Below are 21,120 nucleotides of genomic sequence, written 5' to 3' on the forward strand. Positions count from 1 at the left end.
CATGTGCCCTGACTGGGAATCGAACCGAGATCATCTGGTTCGCAGGCCCGTGCTAATCCACTGAGCTACACCAGCCAGGGCTTCAATGAAATATAATTAAAAAAATAGAAGTACTGTTCTACAGTGTTCTTAGAAAAAAAATGTCAGCAAACTTCAAAAGAATGCTACTTATGTGATGAAGATGCTTTATAACTTAAATATCTTAGAAAAATTCCATTCCATGATATAACTTAAGCCACTTACCTAGGGCTGAACATTGGAAATGCCTCAAATATTTACCTAGTTCCTTTTAAAGGCTTTAAAAATATCTCTAATATATTTTCGTCAGCCATTGTAGCATAAATTGAACGACCACCTGGTTGAGAACCAGGGGATTTGAAACAGATCTAAACTCTTTACTTTGATGTCTCCCATCTGTAAATCAGAGATAACCCATGTCATCAATAGTCTTGAACTGAGCTAAGGGAATGTGTCAAGCACAAAATAAACACTCAATCTGTATGGACAGGTATATTGACAACTGACTTCCAAGCATACAGAGTTCTAGGTTCTCATATCCTTTCCTATACACATAGCACCAGCTCTTCCATCCCATTCTTCCAGCACTGTTAAAATTTTTACCTGAATAACATAGTCAACAATTGATATAGCTCACTGGGTCTTAAAATAATATGCAGTGTAAAAAATTGGCTTTGCACTGTTACATCTTTAATGGATCTAGCTTGCTTTTGCAGACTTACTTTCCCTCACCTTGTCTCTAAAAACTTTACTGTTTCCCACAGTAAGCTGGGATCTTGTACATGTTTGCTGCACTAGGTCATCTCTGACAAGTCTCCCATAACACAATCCAGGTTTCTTTTTGGCCTTGCCAATAGCTTCTGAAATTTGAGAACAATTTTGGTGAGAAAAGAGTCCAGGCAAAAGCAGAGATATAGTAGACACTTGAACAACTCAGGGATTAAGGGTATCAGCCTCCATTAGTTTGAAAATTCATGTTTAACTACTAGTCAGCCCTCCAAATACACAGATTTCCGACTGTGGAATGAACATATGCAGAGGAAGGCGAGCCAAGGTAGTGAGTGAGTCCACTGTGCTCACTACCATTCTGCTTCCAGTGGTACCAGCTCACACACCCATCTCAGCTTGAGCCTAAAACCAAATATTTACAAAGTGTCAGCACTGTGCTCATTAAGGGCTTATGCTGCATGATCGCATCCAATCCTCAGATCTTTTTGACATATTATCTGTATTTCATAAATGAACAACTGAAGGCTCAGAGAGATGAAGGAACTTGACTAAGGTCACACAGCTATTGTGTGTTAAGACTGCAAGTCCTGGCTGGCTGGTGTAGCTCAGTGGATTGAGCACAGGCAAACCAAATGATCACAGTTCAATTCCCAGTCAGGGCACATGCCTGGGTTGCAGGCCAGTTCCCAGCAGGGGATGCATGAGAGGCAACCATACATTGATATTTCTCTCCCTCTCTCCTTCCCTTCCCCTCTAAAGAGAAATAAATAAAATCTTTTAAAAAAAGATTGCACTAGAATGCAGGCCTCTGAAAGCAAAGCCTCCCTTTCCTCTTAGCTCCACTACATATTTTCATCTATTTTCTGCAAATTTGTCCCAGGCATTTTTCACTCACAAGGCCCCCCAATGCAGTAGATGCCTTGCTGCTTATAGAAAACATGTCTGGGCTGCCATAGAAAGTAATACCTTTAATGTAGGAGTTACACTCTTGTTTTTTATACTTAATTTTCTTCTTCTCCTACCATGCAGTCACACTTTCTTTGGTCTTTTGGATTTTTACCACCATCTTTAGAAAGTAAAATGACTTGGTTATGAAATGCATGCCCCAGTGGCAAAGATACAGCGGACACCTTTGCAGATATAAAAGCTAAATCAGACTGAGCAGCAATATTTTTTTATTATGAATCAACAATGTAAATTAAAGCCATTCCAGATGGGGACACATGGCAATAAGTGACAACTATTCTGAACAATCTAGCCCTTCTTTGATATAGAACTAACATAATCAAAAAATACAGAATTGATCAAATTAGTATTCAGAAAACTCAGGACCTGAATTTATATACCTAAAGAGCAGAGAAAATGTAAGGGATTTTGAGGTCAATTCCATTTTATTAGTAACATATTAAAAAATGGTTCAAAGGAGTCAGGGGAGCCTTACAAAGTGTTATCTGTCCAACCCACATTGGAATCTCCACTCCTTGCCACTTGGAGGGTGTATAATAATAAAGTAATTTCTGCATTAAACTGATTTAATCATGTTTAATTGCTGATAGGACCAAAAAGTAACAGTACTTTTTAAAAATTTATTTATTTTATTTATTTTTTATTGTTGTTCAGTTACATTTGTCTGCATTTTCTCCCTACCACTCTCCTCCAGCCCAGCCAAACCCACCTCCCTCCTTGCTTCCACCCTCCCCCTTGGTTTTGTCCATGTGTCCTTTATAGTAGTTCCTGAAAACCCTTCCTTGCACAGTGCCCTCCCCACTCTCCTCTTGGCTATTGTTATATTGTTCTTAATTTCATTGTCTCTGATCATTTTCTTTTCTTTTTTCTTTTGTTGATTATGTTCCAGTTAAAGGTAAGCTCATATGGTATTTGTACATATGGTATTTGAACATATGGTATGGTATACAGAAAGGTAACAGTACTTTTGAAAAATGCTTTACAATTAATATAAAGTTTTCATATGTATTCTTGATCACATCCCCATGAGACATATACCATCAAGCCTACGAGACAGAGGTAGACCTGTAGGCTCCGAGAGCTTAAGTGGCATCTCACCAGGAGTTACTGAGGGAGGCAGAATGTAAATCCTGGCTCTGTGTGCTGGTACCAGCACAGTTACCTCTCCCCTTCATTACTTCCTTGGCTTGCATTGGCTTTTTTCTAGTGATATTTGGGACAGAATTTAGGAAGTCAAGTTGTAGATTTTTATGTTCAGCTCAGGAATGTTATTATTACTTTCTAAGCATTATGGTATGTTGAGTAGCATTCAGAAAGCACAGATAACCCTATGATAACCCAGCTCTGATGGATGCTGATCATTCGCAAAGTTTGTTAGGGCAGAGGGAGCCTTTGGCCTGCAACCTGGAAGGCCTCCCTTTGAAGTGGTTAGTTTGCTGTAGGAGTCACAGCCCTGATTCTGGGGAACACGGCTCAGGCTGGGTCCAGGTTCTGCCACGTGCTAACTCAGACATCTCAGGCAAGGAACTTAATCTACTTCAGGTTTGATTTCCATGTGTGTTAAAGGAAATCATAATAGAATCTAACTAGTGGATTTGCAAAGACTAAATGCCACATTTAAATGCCACATTTAAATACTGAGTGCTTCAGCATGGCTGGGGTAGCCGCCTGCCTCAAAGTATTTTGAGAAAGACAAATAACGACTCAATAGATACTTAAAGATAAAAAGGTTTTTAAAAATTAGTAAAGTCACATTTAATTAAATTCCCCCAGATAAAGGAAAAACATCATCACAAATGAGGGCAACAGAAGGAAGAAGTAAAGCGGAAACTAATTTGAATAATCTCAATATCCGGATCCCTCCTTACATTGACACAACCATGAAAAGCTGCAGCCTCACTGCTGTCTAGATACAAGTTTCTAAAGTTTGATTCCTCTTCTTCCCAGATCCTTGACCCTTTCCTTAGGTAGTTCTGCATTTGCCATCTAAGAGCCTTGCTGCATTATTTTAGGAACAAAGCAAAACGTTCTATAAATAGATGAACTGTTGCGCTGATAAAACATGCCAGAAGGATTTCAGATGAAAACTATGAGGACCGTGAGGGTAGAACAAAATGTCCAAGAGGAAATTTTTAAAGATATGACAGTAAAGTCCTAAGTCATATGCTTCTGTGACATGAGAGCCACCACAAGCAAACAAACTTAAGGTTTGTGGGCAGAGCACACGTTGCCACCTAATGCAAAGGAGAAACTGGCAGGGACTGCAAAAGAATGATTCGAGTTGAAGAAATTGCTGTGGGCACAAGGCAAAAATGTGCATTCAACCCACTTTCTTTCCTGCAAATAACAGTTACCAAGATTTGGCCTGCAAAGTAAACTTCTCTCATTCTACAGAACCTTTTTTAGTGAAGACATCCCTGAATTACTCCAAAAGATGCAACCTGAGGAAGTACCACATGGAAGAAAAGAATTTCTGAGCTAAAGAGGGCCTCCAGAGTTATCTCATTTAGTAGTTCTTGTCTTTTCAAGGGGTCAGAAGCTTCTCTGGGAAGCAGATGAAAGCTAGACAATCTCTTCTCAGAAATTCACATAAGGCACACAGAGGTATAATTTGGAGTTCCATCTTGCAAAGGTTTGAAGTTTAAAATCCTAGATTAAGAACTATTGATCATGCTCTTCTTGTTCCTTATTTTAAAAGCCAGAAATCGAATCCTGGAAAAATTAAGGGATTTATTTGTCCAAGGTCACATAGATAGGTCTTAGCTGTACTGCTATTCAAACAGCCCCATGGGCTTGAGGTCAAGATGCTTTGCCCCACTGTTCATTGGAGAAAGGCGGTGATTCTCTATACTCTTAAAACTTCAATGTCCCTCATGTTACTGTTGGAATTAGTAAAATTAATGAATTTTAGTTTAAGGATGGGAACACAGATTCCTTTCAAACATGAAACAATCCAACAAAAGAAGTAATATGGCCTAAGCAGTCCTGGGACGTCTGTGCAAATTACTATCACCTGGGATGCTAGTTGGAAATGTGAAGGTTGCTCCACCCCATATGCACAAGCTGAGATTCAGTATTTTGAGGTAGGGCTCTGAGAGCTATGCTTTGAATAGATACCCTAAGAGATTGTAGGGAGCTGTACTTTTAGTAAGTACCCTAAGAGATAGGCCTCAAATCATATCTGACAAGCACTGGTTTAAAGCAGTCACTTTCAATCATTTTTCCTGTTTGACTCTGTTTTCTCATTCTGCAACCCAGACATGTAGGTAGAAGCAGAGTGACTGGTGGGCCCCAGGGGCCTCTTTGAGAACCACAGTGCTAGAAGACACAGCTTTGCAAATAGCACCAGGAGCTCCCCTTCAACACTCGTGGGACTCAGTTTCCTCATTTATAAAATAGTTTGTATACAATGTCTCTACATTCCCTTTCAGCTCTGGTATCCTATGATCGCACAAACACCAGTAACGTCATCACTAATAGCTAATAGCTAGTGCCTTAGCAGGCACTCACTACATTCCCAGTCCCTCTGTGAGGTAAGCACTATTAATTGATTATACTGATGAGGAAACCAAGGCACAAAGAAGTTATGTGATAATAACTGGGGTAAAATTATATATGCATTCTCTTACTTAATCTAACCCCAAAACTGGCAACTAGGAACTGCAATTTAGAAAGGTAGTTACCTATTGAAGCTCAAAGAACTCGGATTTAAAACTCAGGTCAGCTTGATTCTGAAATCCATTCTCTTAACCAATATTTTCGCATAGGTTAGGTTCGATGTTATACCATGAGATCCTTTGAATGGCATGTATTTATGTGTTGCTTCTGCGGTGTTGGTGACATGCATTCATATGTTCATAGGGACAGCTTACCTCCCACTTCGAGATCAGAAATTATTTTATATGTTCCTGTTTCCTGTTCTGTGAATACAGGCTGTGCATTCTGTAGGTCTTTATTCAGTTAAAAGTGATCTTCTGAGTTCCATTTTTTATTAATTTGACTTTTTAAAATAATCTGAAGTAAATATGCTAATTTCACTAGATCAATTCTTGAAATCAAAAAATTTTCCCCTGAGTCACATGCCAGAAGGGAGATAAAACCCCTTTTCAGTGTAATGATTTCACTGTTGTCCTTGGGGCAAGGAATTCTATTTTAGTGTCAAAATAGTAATAAGCATCCCTTTCTGAGCACTTTTCTCATTGGTGCTTCTTGCCATTTCCATTGTATCCACAGAGTGAAAACAAGCAGATGGCTAAAGACCAGGATAGAAAATCTAGGAAGGTGCTTATCATACCTACCCATGCCACTTGAAAATACTGATAGGAATTTTCACAGGAAGTGGTGCTCATTAAGTAGTCCTCCTCAAACACTTGGGAAAAAGTAGTTTTTCTTAAATACCATGTTACTTTTGGATATGCTCGGACTGTGGTCAGATACACCATCATCTTCCAACTCTGCTTCATCGCCCACAAGTTTGGAATTGCTCCCCAGGACAACGGCAGATCTATCCAGCCTGTTCTCACCCCCACAACTGTTCTAGGGGCCCCGTGAGAGCTCATTTACCAAGTCATGACCAATTTAAGCTACGTTGGAGACTCATATTAATCTGACATCCATTTAAATCTATACAACATAGATAATACTAGTCATTACAAAAACTGAGATGAAATCAAAGGTTAGACACTTTGATCTCTAAGGTTTGACAAAAGAAACCCTCTACAGCAGTTCTTAAACTTCCTTTCAGAAATGTCTCAAAAACATAGATGTCTGGGGTGCTTCCTCAGCCCTATGGCCATCAGCAGGGCCCCGACGCCTGTGATTTTAATAAACACCACAGGTGATTACAATTCTTCCCACAGTGAAGCATATCCTTATTTCCTTCCTCAGACAAACATTTAATGAGTTCCTCCCACCAATAGGAAATTTAGAATATGACCATACATTTTCTTTTTAATAGAATCTCCTGGGCCACGAACTAATAAGCAACTTGAAGAAAAGGACAAGGATCTGTTTTCTTTAATTCATCCCCCTCCCCCTCCATCGCTATACTCAATACTAACTGGGCATAGGGTAGGCAAGTGTTGCAAATAAAACACGTTACTTAATAAATAAAACACGTTACTACATAGTCAGGTGCTGCATCGATGAACACTTTTACACCTACCCCCTCTGGATGTCCTTCTAAGAAGTCTGCATGAATTGTGTGTGTGTGTCTGTGTATGTGGGTATGTGTTCCAAGTTCTGCACTGAGGCTAAGCTATCAGGACTCTGACCATAGTATTGAACTTCTGTTTTGAAGTTTAGCTGTGAACCCAACGTAAAATATATAAACCAGGAAATATATATCAAGAGTACAAAAGATAAATATGTCAACTGTTACTTTTCTTCCCTTTCTACATGTTATAGGAACCCTAATTCCTTTCCTAGCCTCACATCACCTCTGTTCTCTAAACAACATTCAAATAACTAAGTGCCCTTGGCCATTTTGAACCAGGAACTTACACATTCTTGTCAAATGTTGTTCATCCAGAAACCACACTCTATATCTCAAATGAGCACATAAAATCTCCCTGAGAACGTCACAGTTGGGGACAGTGCATTCCATTCTATATGTGGCACTATGCCCTCTGCGTCTGTGGTCTGCACTTTAAGAGAAGCATGGCATGAAGCCACAATGCCTAGAGGCACCAATGAGATAAGGCTTTTGCTGAGGGGAGAGTTCCAATGTGATGAACAGGGGAGATGAGGCTGGTCAACATTTCAGCAACAAATCACTCTTTCTACTACGTTCAGTGAGGGAGCAAGTGGGCACCCACATGCAACAGGGTCTTCCAGCTGCTGGAAAGGGGAGAACGGCCGCCTCAGACCCCCTTTGTTTAGGCTTGTTGGAGAAAGGCAGGAAGACACACGGAGGGGAAATAAGATACGCTGTGGAACCCACGAAAAAGCTGATGGGGAACAAGCTAGCTCGGGCACATCGGCACACGGGGAACTCTCCAGCGTCCTTCACTGACTATGAAGGAGATAAAGGACCAGCCAAGAAACAAAGCCAATGCAGCCCCATGCCATGGGCCACTTTTTCCAGCAGGTTCTCTATGACCTTGAGTATCTTCCTACCTGCTCTCTCTGGAAGCCCTTTACCTAACTCAACGATTTCTTTCCTTGTCTTAGAAAAACACCAATTTGGAGCGAGAAAAAATGAAATCTTGAAAAAGCTTAAGAAAAAGAGTCACCACTATGGAAAGCATTCCTTACTTACCAGTTTCGTAACGTCCTTCACATCATCAGTGACCCGGTTCATGCAGATCCCTGTAGTTCTGACGGGAGGATTAAAGAGGAGCAGTTGAAGATAAATGCAAGTGATAATCCAAGTCTAAACGGAGAAAGAAAAACTGCTGGTGACCATCAGTTCACATCTGTGACCGCTTAAACTATTAACATCTTAGGCGTTAAAGAGGAAAAATGCAATTTACCAAAGTTTTAAAATGTTATTGGCTTTCATACAATTAAATGCTGATCATTTAACTGTATGGATCAAAGTTTTAAAAAAATTCTCAGCTAAATATTGTTTGGATTTTTCCACTTCAATGACATTATTGTTAACTTTTGTCAAAAGTTTTCTACAGCCAATTTCTAAGAGCAACTAGAAATAACTTGTAGCCACATGTGAAGGATTTATCACTTAAAGTGTTTTCTAACAATTAGGGAATGGATTAAATTCATACCTGAAGGTAGCAAATGAAACTTTCTCTATTCTAAGGGTGGACTGTTTGGCAAACAGCAGTGTAACCCTGAGTCATCTTTTAATCCAATAGTACACAAACTCCAGTGAGGTAGAGAGATATACTTTTAGATCTATGATAGAACAGAAACTAATTTGTGAGAAATCAAAAGAATCATAGTTTTGAATCAAAGCTTTTTAGCTATTTAATATAGAAAAATATTTCCCTAGTCCATAAGAAGATACTCTTGAGCCCTGGCGTGAAGTAGTCTCTCTCTCTCTCTCTCTCTCTCTCTCTCACACACACACACACACACACACACACTCACACACCTCTCTGAAAAGAACACTTCAAACCATGTATTACAGTTGCTTTTATGCATGACTTATCTTTTCCTATTGTACTACACTTTAAGTTTTTAAGAAATTGGACATCTTATTTTTTTTCAGCATCTTTACAACATGACACAACACCTTGCATCTATCTAAAATGCTCTTAATAAAATAAATATTTTGCTGGATGAAACAGTGGTCAAGATAAAAATAGTCTGATGCTTCAACCAGAATACTTATGTACTGTATTGAACACATATTATGAGACAGGGACTGTACCAGTCATAGAGAAATAAGGGTGATGGAGCTGCCCTTGAAACTCAGAGGCAGGTAAATAAGTAACACCCACCCTGTGTGATCAATGCTTTGGGAACACAAGGGAGGAAACAATTAATCAATTAATCTTAGGGGGGCGAACCTGTGGCAGGAAGACAGTGCCAAGAAAAGCCAGAGAGAAAATGTGACTCTGACTGGATTTTGGAGGACAAGGAGGAGTTTGTAAGAGTGGACAAGAAAAGGAGGACAATTCCAGGACAAATGAACGGCATGAGCAAAGCACGGAGATGCAAAGATATTTCAAAATGTAAGGGACCCTTTATGAGTCACATGGTGACTTAAAATTACAAAAGCCTACCCATGCATCAATAGAAATCTTTCCTACTTTATGTAGCTAGCCATGTATTAAAAGAAACAAGATTATTGTTTTAATTAATTTATGCAAGATAACTAGATATTACACTGTTACACTGTACCAAATGATAATAATCACTTAGTAAAATTTCTAAGACTACAATGTTATTGACATAGATAATAGTGGCTTGTAAGCAAAATTAAAGCCCTTTTATTGTTTTACTATTGTGATCTTTTAGCAGTAATCCTGCTTAGTTTTGTTTAAGGCTATTTTGAGCACTATGGAGTCATGCCCTTCATACTACCATCTCCTTTGGTCCAAAATAAAGACTAAATTGTGTGAGAAATTTCTGTTTGGGGGGGGGTTCTTCTTATTGGGCAAGGCCAACATATAAAATCACTTCTAATCACTTAGTCTTCCTTCATATATGTAAATATAATTGATTAAACTGAAGTTTTCTTTTACACTAGAGTTTTTAAGGCCTATCTCTCTTTGAAATAATATTTCTCCAGGACTCTCTTTTGTGATATGACTTGGGAATCCTTCCAAAGGATCTCAGTAAATAGCCGATCTCACTAATGACCATATTAATATTCTAGGCTCTGAGAAATATAAAGACAGAAATGGTGTTACTTCTCTTCACCATGCCCTATTCCTAGCATTGAAGAAACATGAAACAAATATCTGTCCACTCACTCATTCATTCTGAAAATTTTTATTGGGCATCTACTGTGTGCCAGGCACTGTTTTGGATACTTGGGACATGTTAGTAGAAAAAGAAGGTGGAGGGTGTTATCTTCTAGTGAGGGAAGGTAGTCCATACTAATAAACAACGACTAACTAGATTATACAGAAGGTCAAAAGGTGTTTAGCACCATGGAAAACAAGAAATTAGATATAGGTAAAGGGAAGTGGGATTGAAATGCCTGTTCTGCTGTACTAGCAGTAGTGTGGTCTTAGGTTCAAGTTGACAATCATACCCGCAAGGTGTCACAGGCATCCTTCAGCATCAGGTAATGCTGAGCTTTAAAACAGGACACAGGGCAGGCAACGAAAAAGCAGTCCAGGAGCCGCAGAGCAGTGGTCTCATGACTCCTGGCATGGCCGCCTATCAGTGAACATTTGTGATGCCTGTGGCAATGCCAGACAATATTGGGTGGGCAGAACCACTTTTTGGGCTTAGACCTTGCCAGCTGAATAGCCCCTTCAAGAGCATGTGATGAGCTTCCATTCATTCTCCATCACAGCTACCCTCCACTAGTAACAGTCTCAACAAAAAAGTAATACAGGTACCTGTGCTGCTACCTAGAAACACAGCAGGGTTCTGTTGGAGTATAGGTGTACTCCTGTACATAGCTTCAGTTCTCGTTGCAAGGAGGATTATAGAGAGGGACACATCCCCAGGCACCCCTGAGTCTACAGAAAAGGCCCCAGAACTGTTACCCGTTTCTTTCCAGGGCTGCATGCAGTACATGGGGAGACAGCTTGAAATTGTAAGCAGGGTAGTATCTGGTGGTGCCTCATTGAGAAGGCAATATTTTATCAAAGCTTGAACGGAGTTGAGTGATCTACACGGGTGTCTGTGGGAAGAGTAATGCAGAGAGAGATGCTGGTCAAAGATCCTAAGGTCCATGAAAGGAATCCGCTTTGCTTAAGGAGCAGCAAGAGGAAATGGGGGCTGATGACAATGTCAGAGAGAATGGAGAAGCAGATCATGTAGCTTCTTGTTTCCTGTTGTTCAGACTTTTGACTTTTGCTATAAACCAAACAGGTTCATTGCCAGATTCTGAGCAGAGGAGAGATACAAATATATTTTTAAATTTTTTGAAGCTCAGAAAATGTCTTGAAAGAATATGTACTTGCTTTTCATCTTCAATTTCATCTGGAAGATAATTAAAACCCACTACCAGTACCAAATATAAGGTGCACCACTGAGAAAGAGGTGCCCCTTGTGACTCTGCCATGTAAAATAAGGTGCACAACCCTTGTCTGGGTCCGCTTCTGTCTTTTCCTGCAACCCTCCCATCTTGCATAAACCTCTGTGCAAAATAAAAGCTAACCCTCTCTGTCATGTTAAAAAAAGACTGGTTTGGCAGTTTCTTACAAAACTAAACATATTGATACTAGATGATCCAGTACTCCAAGATGCTGAAAACTTGTGTCCAACAAAAACCCGCACACTGATATTTTTACCAGCTTATTCATAGCTGCCAAAACTTGGAAGCAACCATGATGTCCTTCAGTAGGTGAGTGGATAAATAAAGCATAGTACATCCAGACTAGGAACATTACTCAGTGCTAAGGAGATGAGATATCAAGGCATTAAAACATGGAGGAAATATAAACACGTATGACTAAGTAAGAAATGCCCATCTGAAAAAGCCACATACCTGTGATTCCAACCACAATGAAAAGGCAAAAGTATGAAGACAATGAAAACATCAGAGGTTGCCACGGGCTGGATGGGGGATGAAGAGCAGAACACGAAGGACTTTTAGGGCAGTAAAAATGTACGATACTGTGATAGTAGATACATGTCATTATGCATTTGTCCAAAACCACATAATGTACACCAAGAGGGAACTCTAATGTAAACTATACACTTGGGGTGACTAAGATGTGAAATTCTAGGTTCCTCAATTGTAGCAAATGCATCACTTTGGTGGGGACCATTGAGAACAGGGGAGTCTTCACTCTAAAAAAATGAAGCCTTAGGAAAGATTACTTTGCCTATTGCACTGAGAACAGCCTTTAGGTTAACAATAAGTGGAAACAAATAGGATGGTTACGGGCTATTGCCCTAATCCAAGCAAGAAAGGACTGTAGCAGTGCACTCACTAGAAGTGGTTGGATTCTAGATGTCTCCTCAAGGCTGAGCCAGTAGGATTTCCCAACAATCGAAATGTGATTTGAAAGAGTCACAGGTGACCCCAACGGTTCTGGCCTGAGTAACAGCAAGAGTGGTGCTGCCATCGACTGATTCGGAGAAGTGCAGAATCGTCGGAGTGCCCAGCAGAAGCTGAGTTTTGAAATGTCTTTGAGATACCCTGTTGATGATGCCATATCAGGACATTTCAATCTGGATTAAGGAGGGACGATTGGGTTGAATATAACCATATGATAGCCTTGGATATATAAATAGAATTTTAAGCAAAAGAGAGGATGAGGTCATCAAGGGATTGAGAACAAATAGAAAAAAAGAGCACTGGGCTGATCCAAGGTGCTCTAACCTTAAGAAGGCTGGCCAAAGATGGAGAACTCACAAAGGAGCTTAACAGAGAAGCCGAAAAGGAGCAGCAAGCCAAGATTTTTTTTTTAAGTACCTCAAGTCAAACAATGTCAAATACTGACAGTAGGTCAAGTAAGACAAGGACTGAGAACTGACCACTGGACTTAAGGAACAGACATCCCTGGTGACATGATGAGAACATTTTTATTGAAGCAGTTATGGGAAAAAGCCAGTCTGGAGTGGATTTAAGAGAACATGAGAGGAGACTAATTACAAAAGTGAATATAGACAGGTCATTTAAAGGACTGTCCTTCAAAGGGGAGCAAACAAACAAAAAACAAGGCGAGAGGCAGTTGACGAGGAATTGGGGCATCATCTGTGAGAGGCAGAAGCACCAGGTCGCCCAGGCGCGGTGGGGCTGACCCAGGAGGTGGCTGCAATGGGCAGTGTTGGCCAGACATGGGGGGACTGCTTGTGCCCTGTCCTTAAAAAGGCAAGAAGGGGCGAGATCTGGGCCTCAAGCAGAGGGCAGCATCAATTTTATTTTTGTATCAGTGATATACAGACATCTGTAAAAATAGGGTTTTGAGAATTGTATATGAATCTATTTAGTCAGGGCTGAAGTTAAATCTGTTAACACACTCAAATATCCCAGAGAAACCTAATATTTCTTGAAGCACTTTATTTTAAAGCTATTCAGTAAACCCACAGAGTAATTTTATTTTGTGTATACTTTGCTACTGGTAAGGAATATTTGCCTTTCGTAAAAGTCAACACCCCACTCGGCATACGCAAACGTTAGGGAGGAAAACCAGCCGAGGCGGAGACGGACTGACAGCGCACAGAGCAGCAGCGGCAGCGCTTCCGTGGGCCTCTGGAGGGACGGCAGGAACGCGGAGCTGCTTCTTCATACGGAAAGGTCATTTTCCAGTAGTGATTACTCTATACAGAAGTCTTTCTGATACATAGTACACAGGACTCCCTGATTTCTAAAACCATGGGTGCAAGTAGTAAACTTTGCTTTTGGTTGATGAAGCAAGTTCATCCTATAAAGGGAAGATTAAGTGAAATAAGGCAGACAAGAAAGACAAATATTGTGTGATCTCACTGATACATGGAATCTACAAAAGCCGAGTTCATGGTAACAGATGGGAGAACAGAAGGGTGGTTACCAGGAGGCCCGGGAAGAGGGAAGATAATGATCAAAGGATACAAACTTTCAGTTTTAAGATGAGTAAGTTCTGGAGAACTAATGTATAGCATGGTGACTGTAACTAATGACACTGTATTATACAGTTGACATTTGCTAAGAGAGTAGACTTCAAGCCTTCTGACCACACACACAGACACACACGAAAAACTAATTATGAAGTGATAGATATAATATGTTTAATTGTGGTCATCATTTCACAGTATATGCATGTATTAAAACATCAGACTGTCCAGAGATGTCCAACTTTTTGGCACCACACTGGAAGAAGAGTTGTCTTGGGCCACACAGTAAATACATTACGACATGTAATTACAAAAAAAAATCCCATGTTTTAAGTAGCTTTACAATTTTGTGTCAGGCCCCATTCATAGCCATCCTGTGCTGCAATGAGGCCCACAGCCCACAGGTTGGGCGCTCTGCAAGTGTATATCTTAAATGTTTATAATTTCTACCTGTCAATCATACCTCCATAAAGCTGGAGGAAAACTATCTCAGTGACATAGGTGAGCCTGTCATCCCCCAAGTAGCTCCAAATTACTGTGCTTGTTTAAGGAACTGTTTTTAAATTTTTATTTTAGTTTTTGTCAGTTTGCTTCTCGGTTTATAACAGGGTGAAGCTAAGAAGGGGGCTGCAAAAAGGAATTTGGAATGGGGTCCAGAACTCGAGGTGACCAGGAAATGTTAAGATGTCCTCACCGTTGCCCCCCCCCACTGGTGTGCATTGGGGAAGGGACAAATGGAGCAGGGCCATTTGGAGCAGCTAACTCCTGGAATGGTCATTTAACGTATCTGTAACCTTTAACTGGTTGCATAGATGTGTTCAATAGCTGTGGCCATGCTCTGAGCCAGGGGGATAGAAGTGACTTCAACCCATGATGCAACTGGGGGCGGCAGGTCCCCCAAGTTACAGGCACTGCGTGAGAACTTGGAGATGATTGGCTCCACGCCAGGAGGCCACACCTGCCCAGACTCACAATGGCAGCCCAGTAAACTTGGAATAATACAGGAATGATGGCAGGTGTAGCTGATTGTGGGAGGAGTCGGAAAGGGGGGTGCAAAGGAGGACTGGCGCAGGGATTAAAAGTGGAGACACGGCAGCCCCAAAAGCCACATAGTACTAACTCCAAAGGCTGCCGCGTCTCCGCTTTTAATCCCATGTGGCTTTTGGACAGAGTGGGGACCCCTGCAGCTGGGGGTGGAGAGAATCACTGTGCGGCTTTAGCAGAGAACCGCCCCTCGGCTTTGCCAGAGTGGCGACACTTCCCTCTCCACAGCTCTGGTGGAGAGAAGAACCATGTGGTTTGGGCAGGAGTGGGGACCCCTGCAGCTCTGGTAGAAGAGGACCACATGGCTTTGGGGTGCTCCCTATGGCCACATGGCCTGGGAGGCAGGAGAGACTTTGCCTGGAAGAAGGGTGAAAGAACTCTTACCAGTAGGCCATGAGAAGGTGCCACATGGCTTTGGAGTAATTACAGATACTGCCTGGACGGCGACACAGCTGACAGTGCCAGCAACCTGAAACACAGATGCCTGCTTCTTTTCCTGAGTTATGGTACCCTGAATTAGGACAGGGGGAGAAGGAAGTGCGGTGGGTGCCTGTGGTTATCCCAAAGGACTTTGATATTTTAATGGGGACACTGGGTCACTATTTTAAGTCTGTATAGCATTAAATAAACCTTTCCTTTCCTTTTCCAAATCTCTGGCATTGAGAGATGTCTTTCCTTTGATGGCAGACAGACAAGCCCAGTAGGTAGTCTGGATGGTATTAGCATACTGTCCTTGAGGGCGAGTGGGGGGACCTGTTTGTTCTCTAACAGTTTTTGGTGTCCCTGGGTGAACCAACTATTGCACCCCCCACCCCGGACCTCTTATTCTGTAACAAGTTTACCTGTTCACATGCTTACTGCTAGCTTCCACCGCACTTGGCCCACCCTGGGTGCTTCTGGTGGGTGGAATCACAGCAAAATGGTGGCCCCGTCCTAATTCTGGCAACTTATACAGCAAAATGGGCTCTGCAGATGTGATTAAGTTAAGCACCTTGAGACAGAGTAATTATCCTGAGTTCCATAAGCCCAATCTAGTCAGCCAAGTCCTTATAAACAGGGAACCTTTCCCAGCTCTGGTCAGAAGATTGGATGATGAAAGAAGGGTCGGAAAGATGCGACAGGAAGACTTGACCAGAGTCTTCAGTGCTGCTGCTGGCACTGACGAGAATGGACAAGGTCCAGGAGCCAAGGAATACAGGCGGCTTCTGTCAGTCCCCCTTAGAGCCTTCAGGAAGGAACACAGTCCCACTGACACCTTAATTTCAGCTCAGTAAACCCCGTTTTGGACTTCTGAATCTCTAAAGCTATAATAAAATTAACTTGTATTGTTGCAAGTCACTAAAGTTGTGATCATTTGTTACAGCAGCAATAGGAAAATAAACTCACTTTCTGAATGAATGAATGAGGTAGTTTTTCACGATACTCTAGCTGTTGCTGGTAAGAAAAATAAACTTCCCTGTCAGTATTCTGGACCTCCAACCCCTGCTTCAAGCTAAGCAGCTCAGCTCTTTTTTTTCCTCTCTTTTATTTGTTCATGCCTCTGGGTAAGATTTTTGTTTGAGCAAAGGTTTCCAAGGGCAAGAATGGAGGGAAAAAATGCTTTTGAAAACCAGCGGTGCAATGGCAGGTTCAGAACATGTATCCAGAAAACCTCTGAGCCCCTTAACGTGGTACGTCAAACAAGCCAGTTAATCCCTCTGAGTAGCTGTTTACCGTCAAATGAGAATAACTGTAACGTTTCCCTCACCCACTTCATGGAGTGCTGATGACAATCAAATTAAAACTCTTCTTACTATAGATGCTGTGGTTTATGGGTTTTTGAATTGCTAGGAAACCAGGGAAACAAGCGTTTCAAAACTGTTTTGAAAAAACTGTCAGAGAAGGAACTTTATAAGTCAACCCTCCATGAGCAAAGAGTATGACTTTTACTACATGGGTATTTTTACTCATTTTGGGTTCAGAAGCATTTTTCAATGTATGTCTTAGTTCTGTGTGTAGCGTAGCTTCAGTCAAGAGACCACTGATTTCCAATCAAGTGAGGAGTTCCAATGTATCAACAAATGTTTACCTGTGTTTTCCTTCTCTTCCTCTAGTTCTGGAAACTCCAACAGGGTTTCCGGGTGTCTGAAAGTGTGGGCGCGTGCGCACACACATACCCACTGAAGATAGAAGGATGAAACAAAATGTCCCTGTTTATGACTTCTCTAAAATGTATCTTCTCAGTTTGCGTAATCATCTCACTGTTTTTCTGCAACATTCTCTGCTTCTGCACATGAATTTTCCTTTGGCTACTTTGTTTTTAGCACGGTGCAACTTTTCTCTTTAGGTCACACTCACTGCCCGATAACCTCTCCTTTCATGATAACCTTTCCTTGCACAGACATATTAAACTCATCTTATTGTAGATAGTTCTAGATTTTACTTTTACTTACAGACATTTATGGTGTCCCCCATGTAATCCCCACAACACACACAATTTCAACAACCTTTGCATTGCTAAAATTTGCCTTCAGATAATTTATTTACACGATGAAAACCAGTGAGAAATCTGTATGTACTGCTATAGCTGTGCAACAGAAACAGTCCTCGTAGAAGGGAGTAGTAGTGACTGAAATTCATACTCACTTGTGAATGACAGGTATAGCAGGTCTTTCTTTGGGGGGAAGCAGGTTTTAACAGTGGCAGATAGTACTGGAAAGGTTCTCTAAAGGAGGAGATGGGGGGAAAGTTACAGGAAGATGAAGCTGGAGATTCAGAAGGCAAAGGTCTTACCTATATCTCATTTTTGTCAGAATCAATCTCAGCATACCCCAGTGGAATATTCATCCTTTCCTCAGTTCTTCCTGAACACAAGAGCCTTCCTCACAGTAAAAGCCATGTGCCAGGAAAAGGAGCTTCTGTGCCCCTACAGTAAACTGTTTACTCAACCTCAACATGTGTTATGACACAGAAGTGACTTTGCAGACTTCTTTCCACTGGTAGAAATGAACATGTGTGCAGCCCAAGAACATCAAGGGAATATATGCTGTCCAAGAAACCAACAGATTCCAATCTTCTAAGCTTGGAAGAAAATCAAATTTTCCTGTAAGTGTGTTCTAAATTGTGCAGTGCTATGGTCCATATTACAGATTCTTCAAAGTTGAAAAGATAACGAATTGTCTGTGTAACTCATTTTCTTCACGCACAGATCTACAAAATGCTATTAAGACTGCCCAAACAGAAAAAAGCAGATGCTGCCAAAAACAACACCCACCTTCTCTTTAATGTTGAATGCCAGTTAAGAGAAGCAGGCAGCTGCCTTGTAGGCCAAATGTGCTTTGGAAGAGAGTCAAGAGCCAGGAAAGCAAGTTACCAAGGCACAGGTGCAGTACTCGGTCCTGAGGTCAGCTCTTTGGAGTTCATACGAACCACAGACTTCAAAAATAATCTTGACGAAGACCCACAACAGATTCTTGTTCAGAATCTGTTTAATTCTATATAACCTCATCCTTCAGGTATTTTGGTTTTTAAAAGTTTACCCTTAGGCACTAAGAGAAAATACCCAATCGTCCTGCATAGACCCTTCTCGAGCGATTATTCCAAAATCTCAAAGGCGCAAAGAAACACTTAGCAGATTTTTTTTTGTTTTTTAAACTTTACTGCTATCAGGAAAGCAGATGCTAACAGTGTGCCTCCGCAAAACTCAAACCAGCTTGAAATCCAAATTGGTAACTTAAAATCTTGTGAAGACACTGTTCAACTCCCTTCCATGCAGATCCTTTGTGAAGAAGTTAAATAAAATATTTTCAAATATGAATAATCACTAGAATATGCAATGAATATAATCTCTGAACAAAAACTGAACATCCCAGGAAGGAACTGCTTAACATAAAAAGGTAGATGATGCTTTCATGCAAAAGAAGAAATTGAGGATTTTGTTAGTCCATCTATGGGAAAATCACCTTATGATAGTCAGTCCTTACTCTAAATGTAAATACTAAAGAGGAAATCACTCACATATACTGACTCTGATTAAAGGCCACACACTGGATGAACAGTTTGCAGATACTATTTCATATAGCCTTCCCGTCACCCATGTGGATATTATTACCCCATTTTGCTGCTGAGTAAAACAGCATTCAATGAGATTAAGTAACTTGCTCATTGCCACTTGGCTAGTAAATCAGAGTTTACAAAGAACTACACAATTTTTGACTGAGTTTAAACAAAGAACTACACAATTTTTGAAATAAAACTACTGGGCCAGTCAGACGCAAAACTGATTTTATTTATATTTAATGAGCTACTTAATTTTTCTTAAAATGCTTATACAGTGGAAGGCATATAGGTCCCTTTATCTAAATCAGTTTCTAACTGAAACCACAATGCCACGTTACTACTAGGCTAGGTAAACAAATAGTGTAGGTAAATCAAGTTACCCTTTGCTTCAGCTTAAAGAAAATCACATAGCTAGCTCTGGCTGGTGTGGCTCAGTGGACTGAGTGCCAGCCGGTGAACCAAAGGGTTGCTGGTTCAATTAATTCCCAGTCAGGGTTGCGGGCCAGGTCACTAGTAGGGGGCGTGCAAGAGGCTATCACACATTGATGTTTCTCTCCCTCTCTTTCTCCCCCCCTTCCTTTCTCTCTAGAGTCAATAAATGAAATCTTTTTAAAAAAGGTATCGGGTAGAAAATCACATAGCTAAAGAAAGGGGAAGACCCCAAAAATAAAGTGATAAGTTGTTCCTTCTGATAAAAACAAAGTGATTGCCTTCAGACTTTTAAGAAGAGCTACTTATTCATTCAATAAACATGTACCTGATACATACATAAGGTAAAGGCATAGAAGATATAACCTTTGGCTTCTGGAAGTGCAAACTACTTGGGACACAACAGGCCAATAGAGTGTGAGAAGTATAGGGCCCAGGAGGGACAGATAAACCTGACTTTGGGGGCTGGGGAAGGAAACTGAGGGAGGAGCTCAGAGACAGCTTCAGGGAGGAGGTGACATCTTCTTCAAAGGTAAGTAAGAAGTAGCAGGATGAAAAAGAGCTGGGTGAAGACCCCTAACAGAGGAAGTAGTGGGTACCCGCAGAAGAGAAGGTACATTTTCACAGGATTGCAAGTTTATGATACCATCGGAAAATGAATTTCAAGGAAAAAGCAATAATAGATGAGGCTAGGGAAATGTTCAGAGGCCCTCCCAATTTTACTAACTGACGTTTTTATTCTAAAGGCACTGGGGAGCTGATGGAGGACTTTATTTAAGGAGGGGAGTATCAACATTTAACTTATTTTTGAAAGGTTGATCCAGGGTCAGAATAAAGGAAAGAATGCAGGTGGAGGCCAGTAAGGAGGTCACTGAAATCGTCCAGAGCTGAAGCAGGAATGGAGGGAAAGACGTAAATTCAACAGGACATAGAAGTAGAGTGGAAGGGTTGGGGTGACTGGCAGACATGAGGGAGGTTAAACACAGAGCAGTCCCGAACGACTTCCAGGTTCTAGTTTAGGCAACAGGAAAAAAGTGGTGCTTTTCATTGAGCCAGGGTATGAGGAGAGGGAGCAGCTGGAGACTGGAATTCGTGACCCCAAACCCTCAAGAATAGCAAGATATAGAGAGGAGAAAGAACTATCTGTACAGGAGATGAGAGAAGGAGAAGCCAAATACATGAAGACAAAGCAGTTGATTGTGGGATACTGTGGCCTATGGAAAAGAATGTACAAAACGGAGAGAATGATCAATAAAACAAGCACTAAAACATGTCAACCTGATGCTTGTTGCGGGGTACCTAATGGAGTTGACATTGATGAAGACAGTTTCCGATGGACCACAGAGGTGAAGAGCCACATGAGTTCAGAGGCTTTGCCACTGTGTGAAAATCCCTACAAATGACCTCAGGCTAGAATCTAGGGCCTAGGTGTTCAAATTTGCTATTATTTTTGATAGGGACATACATGATGGAATGAGCATGTGTGCCAGCAATAGAGATTATTTCATTAGAAATTATGGTAATATATAGGTCATTAGTTATTCATAAATATAGGTATTTAGCAGTTAAATAAAAGTAGAAGGGGAAAAATCCCCTTAGACAGTATAACCCACTGTATTTTAGAAAGATGCTAGTCAATGACTAATTGTAACCAGTTTTATGAGGGCGATGATATGCAACAAATGAAATAAGTCTAGAAAACTTGGTGCTAGCTCAATGTTGAACCCAGATGTATATATCTGTTGCCATGTCTTTTTGCTCTATTAA

The 21,120-nt window shown here is 41.0% G+C and overlaps 1 protein-coding gene across 2 annotated transcripts in view; it reads right to left on the reverse strand.

The window, feature by feature from the left end:
- The window catches only part of KITLG (KIT ligand), a 93,719-nt gene that overhangs the window by 51,372 nt on the left and 21,227 nt on the right, over positions 1-21,120 (reverse strand). For both annotated transcript variants that reach the window (XM_037064643.1, XM_037064642.1), the window contains exon 2: positions 7,973-8,086. In XM_037064643.1, coding sequence (XP_036920538.1) covers positions 7,973-8,086 — 114 coding nt within the window. The remainder of the gene's footprint in view (positions 1-7,972; positions 8,087-21,120) is intronic.

Source organism: Sturnira hondurensis, unplaced genomic scaffold (assembly GCF_014824575.4).
Source record: "Sturnira hondurensis isolate 20B ecotype Veracruz unplaced genomic scaffold, ASM1482457v3 Scaffold0015509, whole genome shotgun sequence".
Lineage (NCBI taxonomy): Eukaryota > Metazoa > Chordata > Mammalia > Chiroptera > Phyllostomidae > Sturnira > Sturnira hondurensis.